Source organism: Ursus arctos, unplaced genomic scaffold, assembly GCF_023065955.2.
Source record: "Ursus arctos isolate Adak ecotype North America unplaced genomic scaffold, UrsArc2.0 scaffold_5, whole genome shotgun sequence".
Taxonomy (NCBI): Eukaryota; Metazoa; Chordata; class Mammalia; order Carnivora; family Ursidae; genus Ursus; species Ursus arctos.
Window position 1 is genome coordinate 31,063,032 of NW_026623067.1, and position 27,819 is coordinate 31,090,850.

Genomic DNA, 27,819 nt, shown 5'->3' on the forward strand with positions numbered 1-27,819 from the left:
CTTCAGCTTCCACGCCCTTTCTGTGTGCCTCACTAACACATAAACCTGTACCTTGATGTGTTGGCCAACCTAGAAGCTCTCTGAATGCTGTTCATCGTTCTTATGGAAGTTCCATTTATATAGGCATGGTTGAATAAATCATTAGCCATTGGTGATTGAACTCAGTCTGCAGCTCTGTAGAGTTGAGGAGGTGGGTACTGAAAGTTCCTCCTCTCTAATCACATAGTTGGTTCCTCCCTCTTAAGAGTCCCATCCTCTTAAGAGTCACCTCATTAGGATAAACTCAAGTATGGCTGAAAAGGACTTAGAATGAATAACAAAAGATGCTCCTTTCTCCTGTATCACTCAGAAATTCTAAGAGTTTTGGGTGCTTTGTGCCAGGAACCAAGGAGAAAGACCAAATATATTATTTCTTACTATGTCACGAAACCACAGTTACCAATGAGGGGAACTGGGCAAAGGTTATGAGAGATTCTGCTATGGGTTTGTTTTTTTTAATAGCTGCATGTGAATGTACAGTTTTTTTAATTTTTTGAAAAAATCACTTGAAAATTGAATTATTACGGTTGTGTTTTTTAAAGGTCGTCTGCAACTACAAGCAGATCGCCATCAAGAACATATCCGAGCTAGAGATTCATTAATTCAGTCTTTGGCAACACAGCTAGAATTGGATGGCTTTGAGCGTGGACCATTCAGTGAAAGACATATTAAAAATTTTCACAAACTTGTGAGAGAGAGGCAAGAAAGGGAAGCAGAAATTGCCAGCCAACTGATGGTAAATACTGCTATATTCTTTTGTTTGTATCCGATTCTCTTGTTATATTGTTTTAATCTTTGAGTGGACCTCATATTGTCAAATTTTTGGATTAGAGTTAGGATAGCATTCTACTTTACAAGATAGAAAAAACCTTTATGGAAGCAACTTTTCTAAAGTTTTTAAGGATAAAAATATGAAGAAAATACACTCTGCATTTAAGGCATATGGCGTGATGGACTGATTTACATATATTGTGAAATGATTACCACACAGGTTCTGCTAATACCCATTTCCTCGTGTAGGTACAATAAAGGAAAAGAAAATATATTTACCTTGTGATGAGTTCTATTCGGGTGTACTTCCTTATATATCATATAGCAGTGTTAGCAGTAGTCATCATGGTGTATGTTATATCTGTAGTACTTATCTTATAATTGGAAATTCGAACATTTTGACCACCTTCCTTCAGTTCTCCCTCCTCCCACCGTCCACCTCTGGTGACCACAAGTCTGATCTCTTTTTCTGTGAGTTTGTCTGTTTGTTGGGTTTGTTTTGTTTTTAGATTCTACATATAAGTGAGATCATACAGTATTCGTCTTCCAAAATTTCTTTTTAAAGGTAATCATAAAAAGTTTGCTCATAGTTAATAATGATTATCTCTGGGTGATGATCATTGCATTTTTTTGTACTTTCCTTTATTTTCCTTAGTGTGCATTGAAGAAACTTTATTAAATTGTTCAGTGAAAAAAAATTAATGCTCATTCTTCTCATATGTAGAATGACTTTGCAGAAAAAGAGACTCTGAAACAAAAACAGATAGATGAGATAAGAGATAAGAAAATTGGACTGGGAAGAATAATTGAGCTAAAATCAGAAATCCAAAGTAAGAAGCAGAATGAGCTGAGAAATGTGAAGTATGAATTACAGCAGTTGGAAGGATCTTCAGACCGGATTCTTGAACTGGACCAGGAGCTCTCAAAAGCTGTAAGATATTATTTGAGTAATCTAATAATTTTAAGGTGTAAGACGTTTAGAATCTTACATTCTAAACTATAATACCTCTTGCTAATCCTAGTATTATGGCATTTCAATAAAAACGTCAACCTTGTCTATGAATCTCATACAAAACGAAAACATCTGAATATTATAATCATATCAATTCTGATTCTGGAACTGGGTGGATTGAAAATTAGAATCACCGGGGCGCCTGGGTGGCGCAGCGGTTAAGCGTCTGCCTTCGGCTCAGGGCGTGATCCCGGCGTTATGGGATCGAGCCCCACATCAGGCTCCTCCCCTGGGAGCCTGCTTCTTCCTCTCCCACTGCCCCTACTTGTGCTCCCTCTCTCGCTGGCTGTCTCTATCTCTGTCAAATAAATAAATAAAATCTTTAAAAAAAAAAAAAAAAAAAGAAAAGAAAAGAAAGTTAGAATCACCTAGGAAGCTTTTGAAAAAGACTTATGCTTGGGGGCATCTGGGTGGCTCAGTCAGTTAAGCGTCTGCCTTCAGCTCAGGTCATGATCCCGGAGTCCTGGGATCAAGCCCCGTGTCAGGCTCCCTACTCAGAGGGGAGTCTGCTTCTCCCTATACCCTCACTTCACTCATTCATGTTTTCCCCTCTCTCTTTCTTTCTCCAAAAAAAAAAAAAAAAAAAAAAATTAGACCTTACCTCAGACCTTCCTAATCAAAATCTCTGGAGTGGGGAATAGAAATGTGTGTTCCAAACAAAACCAGGTGATTGTTATGAGTACCTTGGTTAAGAACCATTTACCTAGGTTAAAAAAAACAAGTATTTTCACTCTAGGTTCCACACATTGTAGATTTTATATGATTCTTGCCATGTTATCATTTTTTGTGTGGTAGAAATTTTCTTAGACCATCTGTTTTCACGAATTTCCAAATACTCTTCCTTGTTTCTAATCTGTCCCCTTTCTTCACATCTCTGCCACCAAAGTAGGCATCCTAAAGCTTGGCAGATCTCCCTGTCAGAACCTATCTTGATAATTTAAGTAAACATTTCAGTTTGCTGTGTAATTTATCATCTAGCATACATTTTTGTCAGTTTAGCCGTTTGTTACAATATTGCCTTGTGATGGGAAAGCAGTGGTCAGAGACCACATAACACTATTTTATGGTTTCTACATGCCAGGCAGTGTAGTGAGTTTACATGGGTACTTGATAAATACTGAAATAACAAGAGTCACTAAACTGTATACTTAGGTATATTTTTCTCACTTTCACACTATATTCTCAGTTTTCCCTCCTGTTTGACCTTCCCAGATTTGTTTACTAGTTCTCTACCATTATAACCTGGTAAGGTAACTTTATAAGATTATCCTTAAAAATCTTTCTTCTTACACCTTTTTTTTCCTTGGATAAAAAAAAACAGTAATATTTTGATCATTCTGAGGAATAGTTGATTTCTAATACATTTTGTTATTATTTTAACACAAAACATATAAACTTGTGTGTTTGTTTGAATTATTAATAAGGAACGTGAGCTGAGCAAGGCTGAGAAAAACAGCAATGTAGAAGCTCTAAAAGCAGAAGTAATAAGCCTTCAAAATGAGAAGGCAGACCTAGACAGGACCCTGCGTAAATTGGACCAGGAGATGGAACAGTTAAACCATCATACAACAACACGCACCCAGATGGAGATGCTGACCAAAGACAAAGTATGACCTTTCTTTTTGTTCTAATTATACTTTCTGGGATTTAAAATAATTTATGTTCGTAGTAGATGCACTACAAAGTATTTAGGTGGTATTGGCATTATATTTTAGGAGTTAAATGAGCTTAACGCTGTATAAAACAAGACTTTGGGGCTTAAAAACTATTTTCTAATTACAAAAAATAACAATACAGAAGTATATATACATACGCCCATTGCTGTTAATTTTTATCATGTATCATACAGAAGTTTTAATTTTTATATTGTCAGTCTTGTTACTTTTTTCTCTTATGGCACAGAAAGGCAATTCCCACTGTGACACTTTAAGAAATTTTGCATTTTCTTCTTTCATTTTCATTGTTTTATCTTTTAAACCTAGAATTTTAGTCTAGAATTCATATTTGTTCTGAGCCACCTAGCTGGCTCAGTCCATAAAGCAGGTGACTCTTGATTTCAGAGTTGTGAATTAGAATTTTTTTTTTTGTTCTTGATACAATGTAGAGATCTTGGACTTTATTTTAAAAATTTTTTTTTCTATAGGCCGACAAAGATGAACAAATCAGAAAAATAAAATCTAGACACAGTGATGAATTAACTTCATTGTTAGGATATTTTCCCAACAAAAAACAGCTCGAAGACTGGCTTCATAGTAAATCAAAAGAAATTAATCAGACCAGGGACAGACTTGCCAAATTGAAGTAAGTTGTAACATTTGGAGATGTACTACAGATTTCTTATTTCATGCTTTTATTTTTCATTGTTTGAATTGTTTTATTATTTATTGTTATAAAATGGTATGTCTTATGTTAATTGACTTTGATTCTGCTGTATTTTATCAGTCAAGTAAAATGATGGCATTGGTATGGGCCTTTTGTTCCTTGAGAGTTTGCAGAACTTAGAGGATTAAAATTCTCCTTTATAAAAAGTGACACCTTGACACTATAAAACTTGTAAAAGAAAATTTAGGGGGAAGGCTTCATTATATTGAAATTGACAAATATTTTCTTAGTTATGACACCCAAAGCACAGGCAGCAAAAGGAAAAAAAGGTAAATGGGATCCCATCAGACTTAAGGGAAACTATTAACCAGGAAAAGGCAACCGACAGAATGGGTTCAAACCATTTATCTAATAAGTGATTATTATCTAGAATATGTAAACAGTTCCTGTAACTAACAACACAAAAACAAATAATTGGACTTAAAAATGGGCAAAGAACTTGAACAGTCATTTCTCCAGAGACCATATACAAATCTCCAGTGAGCATATGAAAAAGTGCTCAAATCATCAGGGAAATGCAGATGAAAACCACAATGATATATCACTTCACACCAGTTTAGGATAGCTACTACTAGAAAATCCAGAAAATAACAAGTATTGGTGAGGATGTTGAGAAATTGGAACCTTTTTGTTCATTGTTAGTGGGAATATGAAATGGCACAGCTGAGAGAGAAAATGGAGGGTCTTCAAAAAAATTAAAACTAGAATTATCCAGCAATTCCACTTCTGAGTGTATATTCAAAAGCATTGAAAGCATGATCTTGAAGAGATTTTTGCAAATCCGTGTTCATTACAGCATTATTCTCAGTAGCCAGATGAATGGATAAAGATTCAGTGTGTGTATAATGATATTACTCATCTTTTAAAAAGAAGGAAATCCTGGGGGTGCCTGGCTGGCTCAGTTGGTTGAGCATATGACTCTTGCTCTCCAGGCTGTGAGTTCAAGCCCCACATTAAGTGTAAAGTTCACCCAAGGCAGGGGTGGAAATCCTATCATGCTACAACTTGGATGAACCTTGAGGATATTATTGCTAAGTGAAATAAGCTAGTTACAAAAGGGCAAATACTGCGTGATTCCACTTACATGAGATACCCAAAGTAGTCAAGCTCTTGAAAACAGAAAGTAGAATGATGGTTGCCAGGAAGCGGGGGAGGGGGGGAAGGGGAATCATTGTTCAATGGTTTCAGAGTTTCAGTTTTACAAGATGTAAAAGTTTTAGAGCTGTGTAGCATGACAATGTGTATATAGTTAACACTGCTGCACTGTACACTTAAAAAATGGTTAAGATGGTAAATTTTATATAATGTGTGTTTTTTACCACAATAAAGAAGTGATCACTTTTTTCTAATGTCACTTTGAATGGTGGTTGCATAAGAGAGTCAAAAATTCTGTACAGATATTTGAGGAAGATAGTGGATTTGGCTTTAGCCATGTTGAATTTGTTTCTTATGGAAACGTGTCTTAGGGAATAGAATATTGGAGTTTGAAGTTCAAGAGATTGGAAGTTGTTGCTTTGTCAGTAATAATTGGAGTCATTAGTATAGGCTGTATCACCTTAAAGGGGTTATGCGAAGAGGAGAGAAAAGGTCAGAGTGAGATGCCTGGGAAACAGCAGTGTTTACTGTTAGTAAGCCAAGGAAGAGGAGCAAGTGAAGGAAACTAGAATTCAGGGGGCTGGGGTGAGAGTCAGACAGGAGTAGTTCGTGACACCTTGAGTAAATAGACCTTCAAGGAAGGGATCAGCAGGGTTGGGTGCTAAGATAGTGATGTTGATGAGCATGGCTCAGTGGCTAGGGTGGTCAAAGCATCATCTATATTAGTTATTTCTTTTTGCCTTATTTTTACTGTGAATCAAAATGGGAAGTATCAAGATGTAGCACAAATGTTCTCATAAACATTTGTCTGAAACAAGTTTCTCAAAACATTATGTGTCCTAAGTATGCTCAGTCTACTCCAATGTATTTTATTATTTAATTTTTAAGATGAGGAATATGATCCATTATATTGATTACATGACTTGCCCAATGCATCATAACCTGCAAACCCTAATCTAGGTTGGTATGAAGGTTGGCTAGGATGATATTTAAGAGTTGGGGTGGAGATGAATTGTGTTAGTGAGCAAAGTCTTTGATGAATGAGAGGGAATGGATGATGACATAAGTAGATGACATCAACAAGGAAGGGATAAACGAGAAGTTCTTACAGGAGTGAAGAGAAGTGGTACTGTGAAAGGGTCCAAAGGGAATCAGGAGAATGTTCTCCTTTTCTTTTCTCTTCTCTCTCTCTCTCCAGTATGTCCAGCAAGTATATTCTTGCTGAGGTTCCTAACCTGAGTTCTAAGACCATGAACCCCCAGAAATCACACAGTTTTGCCTATATACATTTGTCTGGGAACAGGCCCATGACCAGGTTTCGAAAGTGATCAGTGTCCAGGGTGGAGTTCAGGCGGAGGTGGACTGTTGCCTTGACTTCTAAAGTATTTAGTCACAGCAAACCTTTGTTATATTTATTGGCAGAATTTGTTTTGTATCTGCCTACTCAAACTTTTCAAACTCATTTCTCATGTTGTAAAATTGTAATCCATGTTTGTTCTTATTTTAGCAAAGAACTAGCTTCAGCTGAGCAAAATAAAAATCATATAAATAATGAACTAAAAAGGAAAGAAGAGCAGTTGTCCAGTTATGAAGACAAGCTGTTTGATGTTTGTGGTAGCCAGGATTTTGAAAATGACTTCGACAGGCTTAAAGAAGAAATTGAAAAATCCTCAAAACAGCGAGGTAAGTTACTTTCTTTATATTATCAAGGTGCTTTGACACTTGAATTTTCACTCACCAGCAGCTATTAAGGATGGGAGATTTAAAAACTTGGCTCTGGAGCCAAAGGGCTTAAGTTTTAGTCCCAATTCTACAACTTAATGGCTTTGTGACTTTGGGCAAATTATCAAATGATTCCTTTACTTCAGGTTGATCTGAGGAAATAATTACCTACCGTTTAGGGTGTTAAAGAAGAATAAATGAGATTATAGGTATAAAACTCTTAGAACAATTTCTGGTACGCAATATGGTCCAAAATTTTGTTATACTTTTTGTGTGTTACCCAAAAGTGATTTATACAAATCTGAATGTATTGTGCCCTTTCAAAGAATATGTAAATATCAGAGGATTTTTATTTCTTTCATAATATGTTTATAAATGAAGAATAATCCTATATATATGGAAAAGGATAGAACCATAATGACAAAACTATATTTTATACTCTTCTCACTGGTAATATATTTATTTTCTTAAAATAGCCATGCTGGCTGGAGCCACAGCAGTTTACTCCCAATTCATTACTCAGCTAACAGATGAAAACCAGTCATGTTGCCCTGTCTGTCAGAGGGTTTTTCAGACAGAAGCTGAATTACAGGAAGTCATCAGTGATTTGCAGTCTAAGCTGCGGCTTGCTCCAGATAAACTGAAATCAACAGAATCAGAACTAAAGAAAAAAGAAAAGCGGCGTGACGAAATGCTGGGACTTGTCCCTGTGAGGTGAGAATAGGGATTTACCATTACTGTACATGAACAGCAACAATATAAAAGGTGCTCATCCAGTCCCTGGCATACGGTACATGTCCAGTAATGGGTTGAATGAATAAAAGTTCAAGTCAAGATTCGGAGCCAGTGTGCGCATCTCGGGTTATTTATAAGAAAAAGCAATTATTGGGGTGCCTGGGTGGCTCAGTCAGATAGGTGTCTGCCTTTGGCTCAGGTCCTGATCTCAGGGTCCTGGGATCGAATCCTGTGTCGGGCTCCCTGCTCAGCGGGGAATCTGCTTCTCCTTCTTCTGCCGCTTTCCCCTGCTCATTTTCATGCTCTCTCTCTCAAATAAAAATATTTTTAGGGGCGCCTGGGTGGCACAGCGGTTAAGCATCTGCCTTCAGCTCAGGGTGTGATCCCGGCGTTACGGGATCGAGCCCCACATCAGGCTCCTCTGCTAGGAGCCTGCTTCTTCTTTTCCCTCTCCCCCTACTTGTGTTCCCTCTCTTGCTGGCTGTCTCTCTCTCTGTCGAATAAATAAATTAAAAAATCTTTAAAAAAATTTTTTTTTAATTATTTAAAAGTGAACAAACTTCTTAAACTAGTCACAAGGCAGTTATCTTTACAATTTTCTGTTTGTGTGTGGCGTGCACCCACATGTGTGTATTAATTTAATTCCTTAGACTTGGTTTGAGGGCAGAAATTCTGATAGATAAAATTTCTAAATTCAGCAAAAGAAAGTACTGTGGGGTGCCCGGGTGGCTCAGTCAGTTGAGCATCTGCTTTCGGCTCAGGTCATGATCCCAGGGTCTTAGGATTGAGCTCCACATCAGGCTTCCTGCTTGGTGGGGAGCCTGTTTCTCTCTCTCCCTCTGCCTGCCACTCCCCCGTTTGTGCTGTCTTTCTCTGTGTCAAATAAATTTTTAAAAATCTTAAAAAAAAAAAAAAGGCACTGAAAACTTCCCCCAACAGACAAATTTTAAAATATATTTTTATGTCTTTTCTGCTTTCAAAAAGAATGAATCATCATGATTTCTGTTATTTTTTCCTCACTTATTCAAGAAATTCAAATGATGGCCTGTTTATAAATAAAATCAAGTCAGAAAGTATGTGATGATGCCTTGCGGTCTCCCACAACCTAGAGTGTAAAGCTGGTCCCAAAGACTGGTGTGACATAATCTTCAAAGAGCTGATGGTCTAAGTAAGGACACAAGCTCTCAGAATTGAATATTTAGAAAGCTAGGCTTAATAAAATTCTTTTTTTTTTTTTAATGATTTTTTATTATATTATGTTAGTCACCATACAGTACATCCCCGGTTTCCGATGTAAGGCTCGATGATTCATTAGTTGTGTATAACACCCAGTGCACCATGCAATACGTGCCCTCCTTACTACCCATCACCAGCCTATCCCATTCCCCCACCCCCCTCCCCTCTGAGGCCCTCAGTTTGTTTCTCAGAGTCCATAGTCTCTCATGCTTCATTCCCCCTTCTGATTACCCCCCTTTCTTTATCCCTTTCTTCCCCTACCGATCATCCTAGTTCTTATGTTCCATAGATGAGAGAAATCATATGATAGTTGTCTTTCTCTGCTTGACTTATTTCACTTAGCATTATCTCCTCCAGTGCCGTCCATGTTGTAGCAAATGTTGAGAACTCGTTCTTTCTGATAGCTGAGTAATATTCCATTGTATATATGGACTACAACTTCTTAATCCAGTCATCTCTTGAAGGGCATCTTGGCTCCTTCCACGATTTAGCTATTGTGGACATTGCTGCTATGAACATTGGGGTGCATATGGCCCTTCTCTTCGCTACGTCTGTATCTTTGGGGTAAACACCCAGTAGTGCAATGGCTGGATCATAGGGTAGCTCAATTTTTAACTTTTTAAGGGACCTCCACACTGTTTTCCAGAGTGGCTGTACCAACTTGCATTCCCACCAACAGTGTAGGAGGGATCCCCTTTCTCCACATCCTCTCCAACAATTGTTGTTTCTTGCCTTGTCTATTTTTGCCATTCTAACTGGCGTATGGTGGTATCTCAGTGTGGTTTTGATTTGAATTTCCTTGATGGCTAATGATTTTGAACATTTTTTCATGTGTCTGTTAGCCATTTGTATGTCTTTATTGGAAAAGTGTCTGTTCATATCTTCTGCCCATTTTTTGATTTGTTTATTTGTTTCTTGTGTATTGAGTTTGAGAAGTTCTTTGTAGATCTTGGATACCAGTCCTTTATCTGTAGTGTCATTTGCAAATATATTCTCCCATTCCGTGGGCTGCCTCTTAGTTTTTCTGACTGTTTCCTTGGCTGTGCAGAAACTTTTAATCTTGATGAAGTCCCATAAATTCATTTTATCTTTTGTTTCTCTTGCCTTTGGGGATGTGTCATGAAAAAGGTTGCTTTGGCCGATGTCGTAGAGGTTGCTGCCTATGTTCTCCTCTAGGATTTTGATGGATTCCTGTCTCACATCGAGGTCTTTCATCCATTTGGAGTTTATTTTTGTGTATGGTGTGAGAGAGTGGTCAAGTTTCATTCTTTTGCATGTAGCTGTCCAATTTTCCCAGCACCATTTATTGAAGAGACTGTCTTTTTCCCACCGGATGTTTTTTCCTGCTTTATCAAATATTAGTTGCCCAAAGAGCTGAGGGTCCATTTCTGGGCTCTCTATTTTGTTCCATTGGTCTGTGTGTCTGTTTTTGTGCCAGTACCATGCTGTCTTTGTGATCACAGCTTTGTAGTACAGCTCGAAATCCGGCATTGTGATGCCCCCAGCTTTGTCTTTCCTTTTCAACAGTTCCTTGGAGATTCGGGGCCTTTTCTGTTTCCATACAAATTTAAGGACTATTTGTTCCAGTTCTTTGAAAAATGTCCTCGGTATTTTGATCGGGATAGCATTGAAAGTGTAGATTGCTCTGGGTAGCATGGACATTTTAACTATGTTAATTCTTCTGATCCATGAGCATGGAATATCTTTCCATCTTTTTATGTCTTCCTCAATGTCTTTCAAGAGTGATTTATAGTTTCTAGAATATACATCCTTTATGTCTCTGGTTAAATTAATTCCAAGATAACGTATGATTTTTGGTGCTATTGTAAATGGGATGGATTCCCTAATTTCTCTTTCTTCGGTCTCGTTATTCGTGTATAGAAATGCAACTGATTTCTGAGCATTGATTTTGTATCCCGCCACGTTACTGAATTGCTCTATAACTTCTAATAGTTTGGGAGTGGCTTCTTTTGGGTTTTCCATATAGAGTATCATGTCATCTGCGAAGAGAGACATTTTGACTTCTTCTTTGCCGATTTGGATACCTTTGATCTCTTTTTGTCATCTGATTGCTGTTGCAAGGACTTCTAGTACTATGTTGAATAGTAGTGGCGAGAGTGGGCATCCTTGTCGAGTTCCTGATCTTAAGGGAAAGGCTTCCAGCTTTTCCCCATTGAGAATAATATTTGCAGTAGGCTTTTCATAGATGGCTTTTATGAGATTGAGAAATGTACCTTCTATTCCTACACTCTGAAGGGTTTTAATCAGGAAAGGATGCTGTATTTTGTCAAATGCTTTTTTGGCATCGATTGAGAGGATCATATGGTTCCTGAGTCTTTTCTTGTTGATATGATGTATCACGCTGATTGATTTGCGAATATTGAACCTAGACTTAATAAAATTCTTAATTGGTTAAGACATATATTAAGAGAAGCCAGTGGACTAGAGAATGAGAATAAGATTTTGAGAACATAATAGGAGGGGAATGTGAAGCATAAGGAAGTTGGTTTGACTCAGTTAAGGCAAGTGTAGAGAGAAATGAGAGCACTTTGTGTAAAGAAAAGGGGAGCCCTGACCTGTGCTGCAGTAGAAGAGTGACCTAAATTTGGAGGAACCATTTGGGGAGATTGATTCCCATAAGTTGAGAAGATAGGGCTATGTTATGTTCAGGCCTAGTTACAACTCTCACTGATAGGTGATAGGGTAATTTAATGGAAAATATGTTTTGAGAAATTAATCTTATGTTAATATATTGAATGGGTAAGATTGAGAACAGCTCTGGAAGCAGAAAAGCCAGGAGGATATGTTGTCCCAGAAAACTGGAGAAGAATTTCAGGAAAAGAACTAAGAAGAATCTACAAAAATAGGCTTTGTGATAGGCAGCCTCCAAGATGATCCTCAATGATCCCTGCCTCCTGGTATTCATGGCTCCCGTAGAGTCTTCTCCCATGTTCCAGGATTGGTCTGTGAAACTGATACATTATGACAGAAGTGATAGCATATTCCTTCCAAGATTAGGTTATGTAAGGCACTACGGCTGCCTGCTATCCTTTTCTTCAGGATATGGGTGAAGCCAGCTGCCATGTGAGTCACCTGTGAAGGGCCCCGCTTGACAAGGAACTGACGCCTTCAACCACAAGAGTGAGTACCATTTGGAAACTGATTATGCAGTTGCAGTTAGATGTTCGCTGCATCATCTCAAGACTCTACTAGGCTCAGTGCTCAGGATGGCTCACTGAAATGATTTGCAGTGACACTATTAGCTGGGAGCTCAGCCGGGGCTGTCAAACACAGTGTCTTAGCATGGCCTGCGTGTGTGTCTTGGGATTTTGATAGCATAGTGGTTGGATTACCAAATGAAGGATCCTAAGAGCAAGTAGTCCAAGAGACAGGCAATAGAAGCTGCTAGTATCCGAAGGCATAGGCCCAGAAACTGGCACTGTTAAACTGCTGCTGCTGCTGTCTGTTGGTCAGAGGAGTCACAGAGCTTGCCAAGATTCAATGAGAGGACACAGACTCCACCTCTCATTGGGAGTAGTGTCACCGTATTTGTAGCTAACTTTAATCCATATAGTACCCCAGTATCTGGAGTGGCACCTTGTATGCCATTCTGGTCACCACACACAAACTGAGGTAACCTGAAGATGGAAAAATAAATACGTAGTCTGACAGGTAAATCAGTGCCTAGGAAAAGAACTAGAGCAGGATAAGGAAGTACAGAATTAACTGAGGATTGGTGAGATGGGAATTGCTACTGAAGGTGGCATTTGAGTGTCGACCTGAGAGAAGTAAGGGAGCTAGCCATGCGTTTGTCCAGGAGAAGAGCGTTCCAGGCAGTACAAAACCCCTGAGGCATGTTTGACCTGAGGCCAAAGGGAAAAGTGGTTGAAGGTGAGCTCAAAGAACTAGTGAGGAGTCACGTCTTGCTTATCCTCTCTGAGGAAAAAATTTTCATTTAAAGGCCAAAGTTCATTAACACTTAATGTAAGACCACCATTGTGAATGCAATCCCAGATGAAAATATACCTGTTTATCATTTTGCTTAGTACTGAGTCAGGTTTATTTATTTATAACATTTCAGTTCAGTAAAAACTCAGTATTTTTCTCCATTTCTTTGACAGATTTTTCAACCAACCATATCTCTATTGGCTTCTTTTACGTAAAATCCCCTTGAAAAAGGAGTGCTATCACAAAAATAGATGAACTGGGTTTGAAAATTTTACAAAACAAAATAGAATCCTAATAGATCTCAATAACCCATTCTTTTGGGAAACATCTTTACTCTTTCTTATAATACTTTGGCATTTAGCATCTTATGTAATAATCATCAGAAAAGAAGGCACCAAAACCCTGGACCACATCGATAAGAGTTTTTTTTTAAAGTGTGCATAGGAAAATGTAAAAATAAGGTTAAAATTGAATGGATACCGGTAGTTCTCCACAAAGATGTCCCCATTCAAGTGAATGTTTGACCAACCTTAGGCTGCCCTAGCTATGCCACTTTTTAGGCACTGGGAACATACTTTAAGACAAACTTCTGGGCTGTGACCACAAGATTCAGGAAGTGATGTAGATATGGAACTGTTCATAATCTGCATACCTTCATATTTACTCAGGAAATTTTTTCATCTCAGTGGCGTACCGAACTAGGTGTTCTGTTGCCACAGATCAGTCCAGGCTGGGATTTCTTGATCATAGCGTGAACTTCTAAAAAATCAGTAAGTAGTAGCGGTATGCAAGAGCTAACCTTGAGTTTCTGGTTTTTCCTTTAGTTTATTATAAGACTCCTTTAGAAATTAATATGTTGTACTAAGCTATAATTAAGAATTTGGAATTTTTCAGAAATAAGGTTGATAGCTTTTTTTTTTTTTTTTTAAAGATTTTATTTATTTATGTGACAGCCAGCCAGCGAGAGAGGGAACACAGCAGGGGAGTGAGAGAGGAAGAAGCAGGCTCCCAGCGGAGGAGCCCGATGTGGGACTCAATCCCCGAACGCCGGGATCATGCCCTGAGCCGAAGCCAGACGCTTAACGACTGCGCTACCCAGGCGCCCTTTTTTTTTTTTTTTTAAGATTAAATACAAGTTTTATTGTTTCGGAGGTGTCTATAAAAATAGGAAGCCAGTACCTGCCACAGGCGTAGTAATCCATTCCCAATAGTAGCAGCAATAAACTGGTTAGCAGCTTTTGTGCTATAAACCCATGTAGCTTTTGGCTAAGTAGTCTCCTTCCTTCCTTTCCATCGTTTGTTTTAACTTTCTATTTTGAAATAATTTTAGACTTACAGAAAAATGACAAAAATAGTACAGAGAATTCACCTGTACCCTTCACCCTGCTTTTCGTGATGTTCACAATTTATGTAACCGTAAATTAGTTACCAGATCAAGAAATTAACATATTTGTGTCACTGTTAACTACAAAGCATTTTAGAATTTCAGCTGTCTTTCCATTAATGTTGTTTGTCTGTTTCAAGACCCAACCTGGATCCCACATGGCATCTAGTTGTTATTTCTCCTTAGGCTCCTGCAGTCTCAACAGTTCTTTAGTCTTTGTCTTTCATGGTCTTGACACTTTTGATCAGTATAGTCAGTTAATTTATAGACAGTCTCAGTTTGGCTAACATCACAGTAATAAAGTAGTCCCTCTTACCTGTGTTTTCCCTCTCCACTGTTTCTGTTGCCTAGGGTTAACTGTGGTCCAGTTAACAGATGATCCTCCTGACCTGTCATCATGTTAACAGTAGCCCAACTTGAAGTGACAAGGCCTACATCATTCTCCTCACTTCATATCATCACATAGGCATTTTATCATATAACATCACCGTAAGAGGGAGTGAGGGTACAGTACAATAAGATATTTTTTCAAATTTTATTTATTTGAGAGCGCACACTTGAGTGGGGGGAGGGGCAGAGGAAGAGAATCTTAAGCAGACTCCCCACTGGTACAGATCCTGACTCGGGGTTCGATCCCATGACCTATGAGATCATGACCTGAGCCAGAATCACCAGTTGGACACTGCACCAACTAAGCCACTCAGGTGCCCCTGTACAATAAGACATTTTGAGAGAGACCATATTCACATAACTTTTATTACAGTATGTTATAATTGTTAAATTAGGTGCAGAGATTAGCAATACTAATAATTAATGAGCTATCGCAGATATGTCTGTAGGAAAAAAACATTACATAAATGTTTGGTACTCTCCATGATTTTAGGCATCCACTGGATGGCTTGGAATATATCCCCGGTGGATCAGCATGGCAGCAGGGAGACTATTGTAAGTGGTGTGAGCAGGATCTACCATTGCATACTGAAATCAGTGGGCGAAAGTTTGAGGAGAAGCAAGATACTGACATAGTCCCAATATATTTCTCCTAAGATCGTTATTAATTACAAAGACAAGAATAGTAACTTCATAGTGGATAAAGCTGGCTGACATCATGTTAACCAAGTGAATAAGATTAACATCTCCAGTTACAAGATATAATGACATCGTGTACCCACGGATGAAATAGCCCTGAGGAGGATACAGTTACTTCTTATGATACTCTTTCCAAAAATACATAACCTCCTTTTCAGGATAAGAAAACATTAGAGAGCATATTTTTAATTGTGTTCTCTGTTTAGGCAAAGCATAATTGATTTGAAGGAGAAGGAAATACCAGAATTAAGAAACAAACTGCAGAATGTCAATAGAGACATACAGCGCTTAAAGAATGACATAGAGGAACAGGAAACGCTCTTGGGCACCATAATGCCTGAAGAAGAAAGTGCTAAAGTCTGCCTGACAGATGTTACAATTATGGAGAGGTTCCAGGTCAGTTTATCGTAGTTGAAGGCCAAATAAAACTTGTTTCATGGTGGTTTGAATGTGAAATATGAGAGTGGTAAGAGCAAACAGATAGTATTCAGGTATGTATAGGCTGAGTTGAGAATTCCCTGTCCTGAATTGCAGATAGTCTGAGGAGAGTACTGCCTAGTTCACATTCCTGGGTTTGGATTCTTTATTCATAAATATGAGAATGAAGAAATGTCCTGTTTGCTTTCATTTTTAGTTGGTTTCCTTTTTATATATTTAAATTATTAAAATTCATTTTATCCTATTAAACTTTGTTAAAATTGAATCTGAAATCAGTTACAAATTCAGATTTTAAAATAATAGCAATTTTTAAAGATAACGTAGTAAGCTTGTTAAAGGAAATAACTTTGTTTCATTCTTAAGATGGAACTCAAAGATGTTGAAAGAAAAATTGCACAGCAAGCAGCTAAGCTGCAAGGACTAGACTTGGATAGAACTGTTCAACAAGTAAACCAGGAAAAACAAGAGAAACAACACAAATTAGATACAGGTAATATAGTCTTTCTTCATGTACCCACAAAGACTTTATATCCCAGCATAAGCTTTTTATCATAATTTTTATATCTGTTATGTGGAGAAGGAACTGTCTTTCTTCCAGTTCACAGTATATTCACTCTTTTTTCTCAAAGTCTCACTTGTTTCCTTGCTTTTGCACAGCAGAGTTGGAACGATGGGAGATTTTGAATAATGGATATCTGATGAGCTCTTCTTAATCATCCCTACCCTGTGACCCTCACTCATGGGTGACCAGGAGGGGTTCTGTAGCATGTTTCTTGCAGTGGGTGGGACCCATGGAAGCTGAGCCTTAGTGAATTTCGTAGAGCTATAAAAATGGAAGCTAGCTCTTCGTAGTATTTTCTGTATCCGTACTTTAGCCACTGTGTGAATGTTTTCGTGTAGTTTCCAGTAAGATGGAATTGAATCGCAAGCTTATACAGGACCAGCAGGAACAGATTCAACACCTAAAAAGTACAACAAATGAACTTAAATCAGAGAAACTTCAGATATCTACTAATTTACAACGTCGTCAGCAACTAGAGGAGCAGACTGTGGAATTATCCACTGAAGTTCAGTCCTTATTCAGAGAGATAAAGGTAAGAAGATTCATAAAAACTGTTTTTTATCTTTTTTTTTTTTTTTTTTAAATTGGTTCCATGCCCAATATGGGCTTAAACTCACAATCCGGAGATCAAGTGTCTCATGGTCTACTGACTAAGCCAGCCAGGTGCCCCACGTATCTTTTTTAAATTAGTTCAGATATGTGAAATGCTCTTTTATTGGTGCAGTGCCTAAAGCTATGGTTATTGTGAGGATTAAATAAAAAATAGTATAATCCCTTCTGTGGCTCCTGTGTTGACAAAACTTGTACTAATAGGTAAAGGTGTCTGGGAAGATTTTGACTATAATAAGGAGGAGTTGGCTGTCTGGTTAATTAGTGAACTTCCTGTTATTGGGGATGGTCAGGCGGCTTAGTTAACTACGTAGAAGGAATCCTGCTTGTATGGGATATTTGTCTTACCTACAGATCCTGTATCCATGGCAGACACTACCTCTCAGAGCACTTTTTCTGTTTGATTGCAGGTGTAGTCTCAGAATCCTTCCCACTGTAGTGAGCAGGCGTTGAGTTACTACATGGAATGGAAACCATTTGGCATCCCTCATCTAGATTAATCACATCTAAGACCAAATCAAAATTTTTTTTTAAAGATTTTATTTATTCGACAGAGATAGAGACAGCCAGCGAGAGAGGGAACACAAGCAGGGGGAGTGGGAGAGGAAGAAGCAGGCTCCCAGCAGAGGAGCCTGATGTGGGGCTCGATCCCACAACGCCAGGATCACGCCCTGAGCCGAAGGCAGACGCTTAACCACTGTGCCACCCAGGCGCCCCCCAAATCAAATTTTTGACCAGTTTTAGAAATAACAATCTTATTTAGCTTTTCATAATTATAAACATTCACTGAGCACTAAATACATTACTGAATCTGTCATTAATTACTGTAAATGTTTCAGAAGTATTTTTGAATTACAAATTATCAGAGGCTTAGAGTATGTTACAAAATAGTAATATCTTACATTTGTATAATTTTTTTACTCTTTATAAAGCCCTTTGACATTAAAACAGTTCAGTGTCTCAGTAACCCTGTTGCGGTATGTGACTAAATCCCTTTTTTATAAAAAAGAGATGGAGACTTAGAGATGCTTCATGTCTTAGCCAAGGTCATGCAGCTAGTAGGAGGCAGGGTTTATTTTCAGGTAGCTTTTCAGTGTTTATTACATTTGGCTTCCTACCACATCGTACCTCTTCTCGATATGATAAAATACAAAAATATACCTACACTGAAGTAATACTAAGGAATTGTTTCTACTTTATGGGTTCATTAGATATTCATTATCTTAGCTTGAGTATCATTATTTTCTGCAGTGGTAATCGTGTAATTACGCTATAGAGATGTTATAAGGCTGAACAATGTAGACTCCTGATTAGTAAAATAGTTTGTCACTTCAAAGTCCTTTCCTTCCAAAATAGGTGAGGACACAACAACATCAATGTACCAATATGTTTTTATTACCATAAAGTATCTACTTAGCCCTTAGCAAACTAAGCTTAAGGACAAAAGTGTCCTGTATAGTCATATCCCCATCTGTAAAAGAGAGGCCTTTGGTCTTTTTGGTCACACAGAGCTGACGTGTGCCCCTACAAACTCATAGAAACTTACACCTGAAGCCACATGCTCATATAATTTCGGGGCACATGGCCTGGATTAGGAATCAGGTTAGTGGTGAAACAGTATAGTATAATGGTTAAGAGAAAGACTCTGGAGTTGGGCAGGATTTGGATACTAGATCCTACATTTACTGGCTGTTGTGACCACAGACAAATCATTTGTGTGCCTGTTTACTGATCTGAAATATGGGATGAAAATAATGGTAGCGGTCCTCATAGGGTTGTTGGAAAAAGCAGATGAGTTGATTTTTAAAACCTGCCACGCAGAAAGTGCTTTTATTACGACTATAAAGTCTGACACCTGAAATAAGATACTGGAATATAAGACAATTTTTGTCTTATATTTGTATTTTTAGGATGCTAAAGAGCAGTTAGGCCCCTTGGAAACAACATTGGAAAAGTTCCAGCAGGAAAAAGAAGAATTAATCAACAAGAAAAATAAAAGCAACAAAATAGCCCAGGATAAAGTAAGATTTCATTTATATTTTTATTTTCAAATACATATATTAATGTTCAGAGAACCATGTTGGACACTAGTATTTCGCATGAAATTAAAAACATGATAAGGTAAATAGTATTTTCAGATTGGTGAAGTAATCGACATTAAAAATTCTTGTTAGAATAAACATTAAAATCATTTTGCTTCGTGATCTAAAACAGAAGTTGAGAAGAGAGACTATTTAATCCAGTCCCATAGATGATAAAGAGAACTGTCCTAGATGATAAAATTTGGTGGTGATGGAAAGTAGAACCAAGACTCCAGCTTCCAAACCACTGTTCATTGTGCTTGCCTATTAAGTTTTTGTTACCTTAATATGTATTTCCTTGGCAATAAATCTTAAATGCCCTGGTCCCAACCAGTGTATAAACATTAGAATTAAAAACTAAAATAAATATTTTTCCACAGATCAATGATATCAAAGAAAAGGTTAAAAATATTCATGGTTATATGAAAGACATTGAGAATTATATTCAAGATGGAAAAGATGACTATAAGAAGGTAATTTAAAACTTAAAATTATTTATTTTATGTTTTTATTTCTTGCGCTTAAAGAATTTTCTTTTTTGTAGCAAAAAGAAACTGAGCTTAATAAAGTAATGGCTCAACTAAGTGAATGTGAGAAACAGAAAGAAAATGTAAATACAGAAATGGGAATCATGAGACAAGATATTGATACACAGAAGGTAGGTCTTTTTTGCTAGTGGCTTATGATATCACTTACACCAGTAATATTCTTCTGTTTATGTTTAATTTCTACATTTGTTTTCAATAGATCCATTGAGTAGAAATGCACACAGTAGAGAAAAGCAATTCTGATAACATAATCTTTTCTTCCTTCTTTCCAATTTTATTTTTAATAAAAGACCCATTTGGTGAAAGTATAAACAGAAAAGGTTTTATTTATTTACTTCAGAGAGAGTGTGAGCAGGGTGGAGGAGGACCAGAGAGGAGGGGGAGAGAGAATCTCAAGCAGTCTCCATGTCCAGCATGGAGCCCAGTGCAGGGTTTGAGCTCATGTGCCTGAGATCATGACCTGAGGCAAAACTAGGAGTCAGACACTTAACTGACTGAGCCACCCAGGCACCCCAAAGCTAATTTTAAATATAAATATTTAAACATAAAAAGTTTATAAATTAAAATTCTCCCTTCCCTTCTGCCTATTCTCAGCTCGCTCCTAGATGTCATTACTATTAACAGTTTGTTCTTAAAGAAGTTTCTTACTCATATCAACAGGTAGATAGATCAATAATATATCTGTGATAATTTTGTATACTTATTAAGAGTTCATGACTTTTTTTTTTTTTTAAGATTTTATTTATTTATTTGACAGAGCACAAGCAGGGGGAACAGCAGAGGGAGAGGGAGAAGCAGGCTCTCTGCTGAGCAGGGAGCCTACTCCAGGGCTCGATCCCAGGACTCTGGGATCATGACCTGAGCCGAAGGCAGATACTTAACCGACTGAGGCACCCCCATCGTGTTCTTTTTAATGATCATGAAATTCTCCATTTTGTGGGTGTGCCACAAGTTGATCACTTTTTTCTTACCGCAAATGGTGGCAGTGAATATCCTACATATATCTCTGTTTTTTCTCACTTTCTTTTCTTTATGTAAGATAAATTCACACAAAACAAGGATGGAGGTATAATAATCCTAAAAGTTGTAAGTAAAATATCTATATATTTTCAGTCATTTTTCAGTTGATTCCTATATCATTTTCCCTATTAAGGAAATGGAATATTCCCTATTAAGGAAATAATATTCCCTATTAAGGAAATGCCTCAGGTCACTATAATTAAAATCACTTTGAGAAATTATCTTCAGCATTCCTTTTTGTAAGCATGATAGTTAATGTCTTTACACCATTTCTCCAATATGCTGTTATTAACAAAATTTGCTGTATGAACGCTTTAATCATTGAGTTATAAATGCTGGTTTCAAATCTGTTTGAAGATTAGCCATATCAGCTGTCTGTAGGGCCCCTGTGCCAGATGTTTCAAATATATGAATATTAGAAGTAAATTCCTGCCATCTAGGGCGCCTCGCTGGCTCAGTTGGTGGAGTGTGTAGGTCTTGAGCTCGGGTGGTGAGTTCAAGCCCCATGATGGGTGTAGAGATGACTTAAAAATAAAAAATCTTTTTTTAAAAAGATTTTCATTTATTTTTTTATTTTTTTAAGGTTTATTTATTTGAGAGAGAGAGCGAGTGAGCACATGAGTAGAAGGGGCAGAGGAAGAGAGGATCTCAGGCAGACTCCACAGTGAGCACAGAGCCCACTGCAGGGCTCAATCTTACGACCCTGAGGTCACGCTCGACCTGAGCCGAAATCATGAGTCAGATGCTTAACTGTGCCACCCAGGCACCCCAAGTTTTTCTTTTTGGCTCAAACTCATAATCCCAAGATCAAGAATCACCTGTTCCACCGACTGAGCCAGCCAGATGCCCCCCAAAAATATAATCTTAAAAAAAAAAAATAACTGCCATCTAATAAATCTGAGTAACTATAAATTTATGATGACCTGTATAACGAGATACTTTATTCTTCACTTATATGTGGGTTACCTATTTAAAATCAGTCTATAATCATTAATGTCCCTCCATGTATAAACATATACAGAGATCATTAAGATTTACCCACCTGTGACCCTTTTCAAGTTGATGGTCTAAAATTAGTGGATCTGACTGTATTAGTTCACTTTTGTAATCTGCCTTGTTCTAGAAATTATTGAATAAGTTATATACATAGAGCAATGCCAAATAACATTTTAATTTAGTGGGAAAATGAGACAATGTGGAAATAAGGACAAGAAGGTAAAACCAGGAGAGTGGTAAGTATATAAAATGTAGCCCATGAAATGTGATACGCTTGCTAAAGATTCTAGTCGTCACATGAGGATAGAATGTCACAATTAGTTAAGATTTACCTTGTCTCAGAGCTGAAAGGAAACCAGTTGCCAGAGAAAAATGTTTCCTGTGGCCATTCATGGAAAGGAGGACATGGTGTAGATTAATAACACTATGTCTTTAACAAACCTCTTGGGGCTTTTTTTTTTTCTTCTTTCTTTCCTTCCCTACCCCCCCACAGTGTGTTTCAGCATCTTTTTTTATTATCTTCCTTTAATAAGGTTCTTTAGCAGGTTGTGTGACTGAAGCCTAAAATAAATGATGGAGTGTTTTAGGGAGCAGAGGTTAGCTAGAGGCACCCATCAGAATCACTAGGGTTTACCACTCCTAGGTATACAACCAAGAAAATTTCAAACGTGTTCACATAAAAACTTGTACAAGAGTATTCGTAGCAGCATTATTCACATTAGTTAAAGTATGGAAACAACCCAAATGGTCATCAACTGATGAATGGATCAGTGTGGTATATCCATATGTATTAGGGTTCTCCAGAGCAACAGAACCCAACAGGATATATACACATACACAGATTTATATAAAGAAGTTTATTATAAGGAATTGGCTCACATGATTGTGGAGGCTGAGCATTCCCAAGATCTGTAGTTGGCAGGGTAGAGACTCGGGAGCTGATGGTATAGTTCTAGTCTGAGTTTCAAGGTCTGAGATCTAGGAGACCTGAGGTTTCAGTTCAAGTCCAAAGGCAAGAAAAGACCACTGTTCCAGCTCATACATTTAGGCAGGAGCGGTTACCTCTTAATTGGTTTTTGTTCTATTCAGGTTGTCATCAGTTGATAGGATGAGGCTCACCCACATTAGGGATGGCAGCCTGTTTTGGTCTCCCAATTCAGATGTTAATTTTATTCAGAAATACCCTCCAAGACACACTCAGAATAATGTTCAGCCAAATGTTTCGACAGCTGTGGCCAAGCCGAGTTGACACGTAACAATAACCATCACATTGTAAAAGGGAATATTATACAGCCATGAAAAGGAATGAACTAGTGATATATGCTACAACATGGATAAACCTTGAAAACATTATGCTATGTGATGAAAGAATCCAATCACAAAAGACTGCATATTGTATGATTCTATTTATATGAAATGTGAATATCCAAAGGGACAAAAAGCAAATTAGTGTTGCCAGGGGTTAGGGGAAGGAGAAAGAAAGGGAATAGATTGTCCACTAATGTGTACTTGGTTTCTTTTGGGGGTGATAAATGTTCTGGAATTAGTGGGGATGGTTGCACAACCTGTGAATATACTAACCTCTGAATTACACACTTTAAAATGGTGAACTTTATGGTATATGAATTACATCTCAATTTTTTAAAAAACACCTGGGTTATTAAAAATATACATGTCTGTGTCTCCATTACAGGCCGGTAAGTCAAAATCTCTGGGGCATGGGCAGAAACAACTATGCCTTGTTGAAGTTCCCCAGGGGTTCTGGTGTATCAGTCACTGAGCCAGAGCATTGTAGAACTTTCAGGCTATCCTCGCTAATTAATGGCATTTTTCCCAGCCAGACTTGGTAGAGCTTGGGCTGCAATCAATTCAGTGTGTTACTCCATCACAGTTACCTAGCATGCAGCTAGTTTTTAGGTTTGCTTTAGGTACCCTACTGCATACATCAACTATCATCTCAGCTAAATGATTGGGGTTAATATTTTGAGCCTAACCGTACCTTATTACATGCTTAACTCTACTAAATTTAGTCCACAAAATACAAAATTTGGAAGTTGAATAATCTGCCTCCCTCGTTTTTTAGATGAAAGGAACTGGAGGTGACCTGCCTTGCCTGAGGTCACAGAAGTAGTAACAGAAGCAGAACTTGACCTAACATTGCCAGGTTGCTGGCATTGTATACAGAAAAACTTCTGTTGTATTTTAGCTGCATTTGGCTTTCTTCTTTCTCTGATACTTTATATTTTGTAGACTATAATTGGGATTTTCACTGCTTAAAGTACAAGGACAGGTTTGACCCAAAAAGCATTTCACTATCAATTACTGAGCTAGGCACTGTGCTGATGACTTTACATACATGCTCACTCATTTAGTTCACATCAGCATTATATGACAGGTGGTATTTTTTATCACTGTGTTACTTGTAAACCGAGGCTCAGAATTTAAGCTAATTTGCCCAAAGCCATCAGATCTAAAGGCTATAATGCTGAGATTTGAGCCTAAGTGTATCTAACTTAAAAACTTGTACTGTTTACTGTGCTGTATACTGTCTTTCAACTGATCGTTAAGAGCAACTAGAAGCTGACCTTAAAAAAAAAAAGCAAGAAAGAAAGAGAAAGAAAGAAAGAAATGCCTAGTTTTCTGTTCCTAGTAAGGAAGAAGTCCAAGTGTAGGCTCCTAGGGAAGAACGTTTGAGAGTCACGGTAGCTGCGGTGGTACGTTAGGTTGCCTGGCAACAAAACGACATTTACAACCATATCATTTTAGTTACTTTTAACGGCTTGTAATAATGCCCTTAATAGCTGTGTGTGTATTTGTATTACTATTTGCAGGAAAACTGAAGGTGACCTTAATGTAAGTTTAAAAAAAAAAAAACCCACCTCAAAATAGTGATTCATAGATGGGCAAGGTTAAGCATGTGACAGAAGTCCTTGGCTTCCCTTCTTCTGGCCCTCCTCCCAAATCCTTATTCCTTAGTAATTCCTGTGCCATTACTGTTGGCAACAAGATTCTGCCAAAGATTTGCCCCTCTCTTCCACTTCCTACAACACTGGGTTTATTTCAGTTGGGAGGGTTACCACAGGAGGGTCCTAGCTTCCTGTTTGAGAAGTCTGGACTCTGAACTTAGGATGTTTTCTTTGTTTAGGCTTTTATGAGCCAAATCTATTTCTGCAGGGGATTTTTTTTTCCTACATTCCAAAGAGTCAACTTATAAACTGTTTCCTGTTTGGCTCTTGACAGCATAGTTCATAATCACCAGGAAGGTTACTGAAGTAATTGTGTTGGTGTCGCTGCTGCTGCATGATTGGGTCTCTTTTTAAGGACAGAACTACTCAGAACCAGTCAGCTTCTTATATTTTCATTTCAGTTCAGTGCCCAGGGAAAGTCTCATCAGGTATGTCAATATGTACTATCATTATGAAACTTCTGACTGCCTTATGACTATCATTTGTCAACTTGTCAGCTTGAAGGTAAAGATCTTATCGGACATTCCTAACAGTATCTCAGCCTTCACACATGTTAGGAGATAAATACAACCTGGAAAAATAAGTGAGGTGAGACTTTGATAGTATATTGCTCTCTTGTGATCTTTTACATCAGTAGGCTTTATTCTGGGGTTCCCATGCGAGATGATCCAATGCGGTATAGGTATATAGTATTAAAATATTTAGTATATTCTTTTATTCCATCATTTAATTATCTGTTCTGTGTATTTATGGGCTGTCACCCAAGATCCCCTCACCCTGGCTTCTCCCCCTTTTGAGTTGAACCTGATTCTAGGTGAGGGCAGAATTAGTACTACCTGTCAGCAACTGTGTATTATGTGTCACATGTTGGTAACATGATTGTTTTTGTTAACCAATTTAATATTATTTAGATACAAGAGAGATGGCTACAGGATAACCTTACTTTAAGAAAAAGAAATGAGGAACTAAAAGAAGTTGAAGAAGAAAGAAAACAGCATTTGAAGGAAATGGGTCAAATGCAGGTTTTACAAATGAAGAAGTATGTTTTTAAAAGGAGTCTTTAGTTTAAATAAAGGTCTTTTTATTGAAATGTGAAGAATATTCAATACATATTTTTTAAAAAGAATTTTAGCATAAATGTCCCTTGAGACTTACAGGATAGTGGACAGAGTTTTTATATAACCATATGTCATGGCTTTACAAATTGAATTACTGAAGAAGTGCTATAGAATTGTAGTCCTCCTGCACTGATGGGCGGGATTAAATATGCAAAGTCCCAGATTTCTGTTGTCCTGTTTCACGAGATCATGGTATCAAACGTAAAGAGCACATATTGCCTGTGGACCATGCCTGGGACTTGTACAGTCTCTATACTGTACAGTCTTGTACAGTCTCTAATACTGCCAGTGGACTTACTGCCAAAGTGATTTGTCATTGGAGACTCATTCTAGATGGTCGCAGTTGTAACTGCATGCTAGCCAGAGCTGCCTTTTTTTTTTTTTTTTTTAAGATTAGTCTGCTGCTGCTTTCATCTGGTTTTATTGATACTTACTTTAGTTGCTACCTTTCTGCTACAGCAGAAATGATTTTGTTCTTGCCTTGTGTGCCTTAGGAGTTCTCTAAGGAACTGGTCGATGCCAAGGCACTAGACTGGTATAAAAAGCCTGTACCAGCCAAATAGATTTTTGAACCACCTTAGCTAAATAGAGGCCATTCATTCAGCCATTCCTTGTAGGTTTTTCATTTGTTTTCTTGACTTGACTTTAAATCTGAATCAGAGAATACTTAAGTTTTTCTAAAGGATATTGTAATAAAATTTTAATTTACTTTATAAAACCTAACAAATGGTTTAATCTTACGTTATATTGTAAGTACTCTTGGTTTAGCTGTTTAAAATCTCTTTCATATATTGAAGAAATCAGACTTTATAACTGAAAGAGCTCTTCATCTTCAGTCTCATTTCTAAAGCATTAGGACATTGAGATCCAGGAAAAAATCCAAAGGAAGTTAGGACAAAAAGCCTGGAATGTGACCTAGATATCCTAGCTCCCAAACCCCAGCTCTTCAACATTGTAATGTTGGTGCTCTCAGTGAGAAGTTGAGAGAGTGAAGCTTTTAAAAGACACTTAAAATTCAAACAACTTACTCTTTGCTACTGAAGACCAAAACCATATATTTTAAAAATTTCTTTTATGTTTGGTACATAACAGTGATTTTTGTATTCATTCAGACTAAGTACAACTGCTCTTTTTCAAATCTGTCTTCAACTAGAATGCAACAGAAATGTCAACAAAACAGATCACCAGGCCAGTTCTGTAAGGATGTCCCTACACTGCGGAGCAGTGCTTAATAAGAGAGTACTTAATTAACTGTTAAATGAATAAGATTTTTAAAGCACACAAATCTATATTATCTCCCTAGTTACTAGAAAAGTTTGTGTATTTTACTTTTTTTGGTCATTATTATGCTTATACTTGTGCAAGTGAAATTTTGTTTTCATAGAGTACAAACCTTTACTAAGTATTACCACAGAAACTCATAGTTTGAGATAAAGTTGTATTTTGTCTTTGATGTATTGTGAACAGAATGATGATACCTAATACCCAGTAACTTCTCAGCATTGGTAATTGTGCATTCTCAGTTCACAATCAGGATTTTGTGAATTTGTAATTTAATCGCCAAGAGTACTTTTTTTAGGTTCGTGTCTAAAAGTGAGGACCTTGTTCAGTGTTCATCTGTCCTGAGAGCTCCTGTTCATGCAGAAATCAGCTGTTCAGAAACCTGGATGCTTCAGAGATTTAGGCAGCAAGAAATTTTTCTTTAGTATTAAAGCCTTAAATCAAAAGCAAGGAGGGATTTATTATATATCTAGAGAGATCTGGCTTTTCCACTTCAGGCTGCTAAAAACTAAAAATGGTCCTTAATTGTCATGTTTACCTTTTATAGTGAACATCAGAAGTTGGAAGAAAAAATAGACAATATAAAAAGAAATCACAGCTTGGCAATAGGGCGACAGAAAGGTTATGAGGAAGAAATTATTCATTTTAAGAGAGAACTTCGAGAACCTCAATTTCGGGATGCGGAGGAAAAGTACAGAGAAATGATGATTGTGATGAGAACAACAGAGCTTGTGAACAAGGATCTGGACATTTATTATAAGACCCTTGATCAGTGAGTATTGGACTG

At 37.5% G+C, this 27,819-nt stretch overlaps 1 protein-coding gene across 8 annotated transcripts in view; it reads left to right on the top strand.

Moving 5' to 3' along the window:
- Positions 1 to 27,819, top strand: part of RAD50 (RAD50 double strand break repair protein) — a 212,700-nt gene that overhangs the window by 161,933 nt on the left and 22,948 nt on the right. For all 8 annotated transcript variants that reach the window (XM_057307423.1, XM_057307426.1, XM_057307421.1 and 5 more), the window contains 14 exons: positions 582 to 775; positions 1,535 to 1,741; positions 3,247 to 3,429; positions 3,966 to 4,123; positions 6,807 to 6,982; positions 7,498 to 7,735; positions 15,620 to 15,809; positions 16,215 to 16,341; positions 16,752 to 16,945; positions 18,933 to 19,043; positions 19,484 to 19,576; positions 19,648 to 19,761; positions 25,545 to 25,672; positions 27,580 to 27,804. In XM_057307423.1, the coding sequence (XP_057163406.1) occupies positions 582 to 775; positions 1,535 to 1,741; positions 3,247 to 3,429; positions 3,966 to 4,123; positions 6,807 to 6,982; positions 7,498 to 7,735; positions 15,620 to 15,809; positions 16,215 to 16,341; positions 16,752 to 16,945; positions 18,933 to 19,043; positions 19,484 to 19,576; positions 19,648 to 19,761; positions 25,545 to 25,672; positions 27,580 to 27,804 (2,338 nt within the window). The remainder of the gene's footprint in view (positions 1 to 581; positions 776 to 1,534; positions 1,742 to 3,246; positions 3,430 to 3,965; positions 4,124 to 6,806; positions 6,983 to 7,497; positions 7,736 to 15,619; positions 15,810 to 16,214; positions 16,342 to 16,751; positions 16,946 to 18,932; positions 19,044 to 19,483; positions 19,577 to 19,647; positions 19,762 to 25,544; positions 25,673 to 27,579; positions 27,805 to 27,819) is intronic.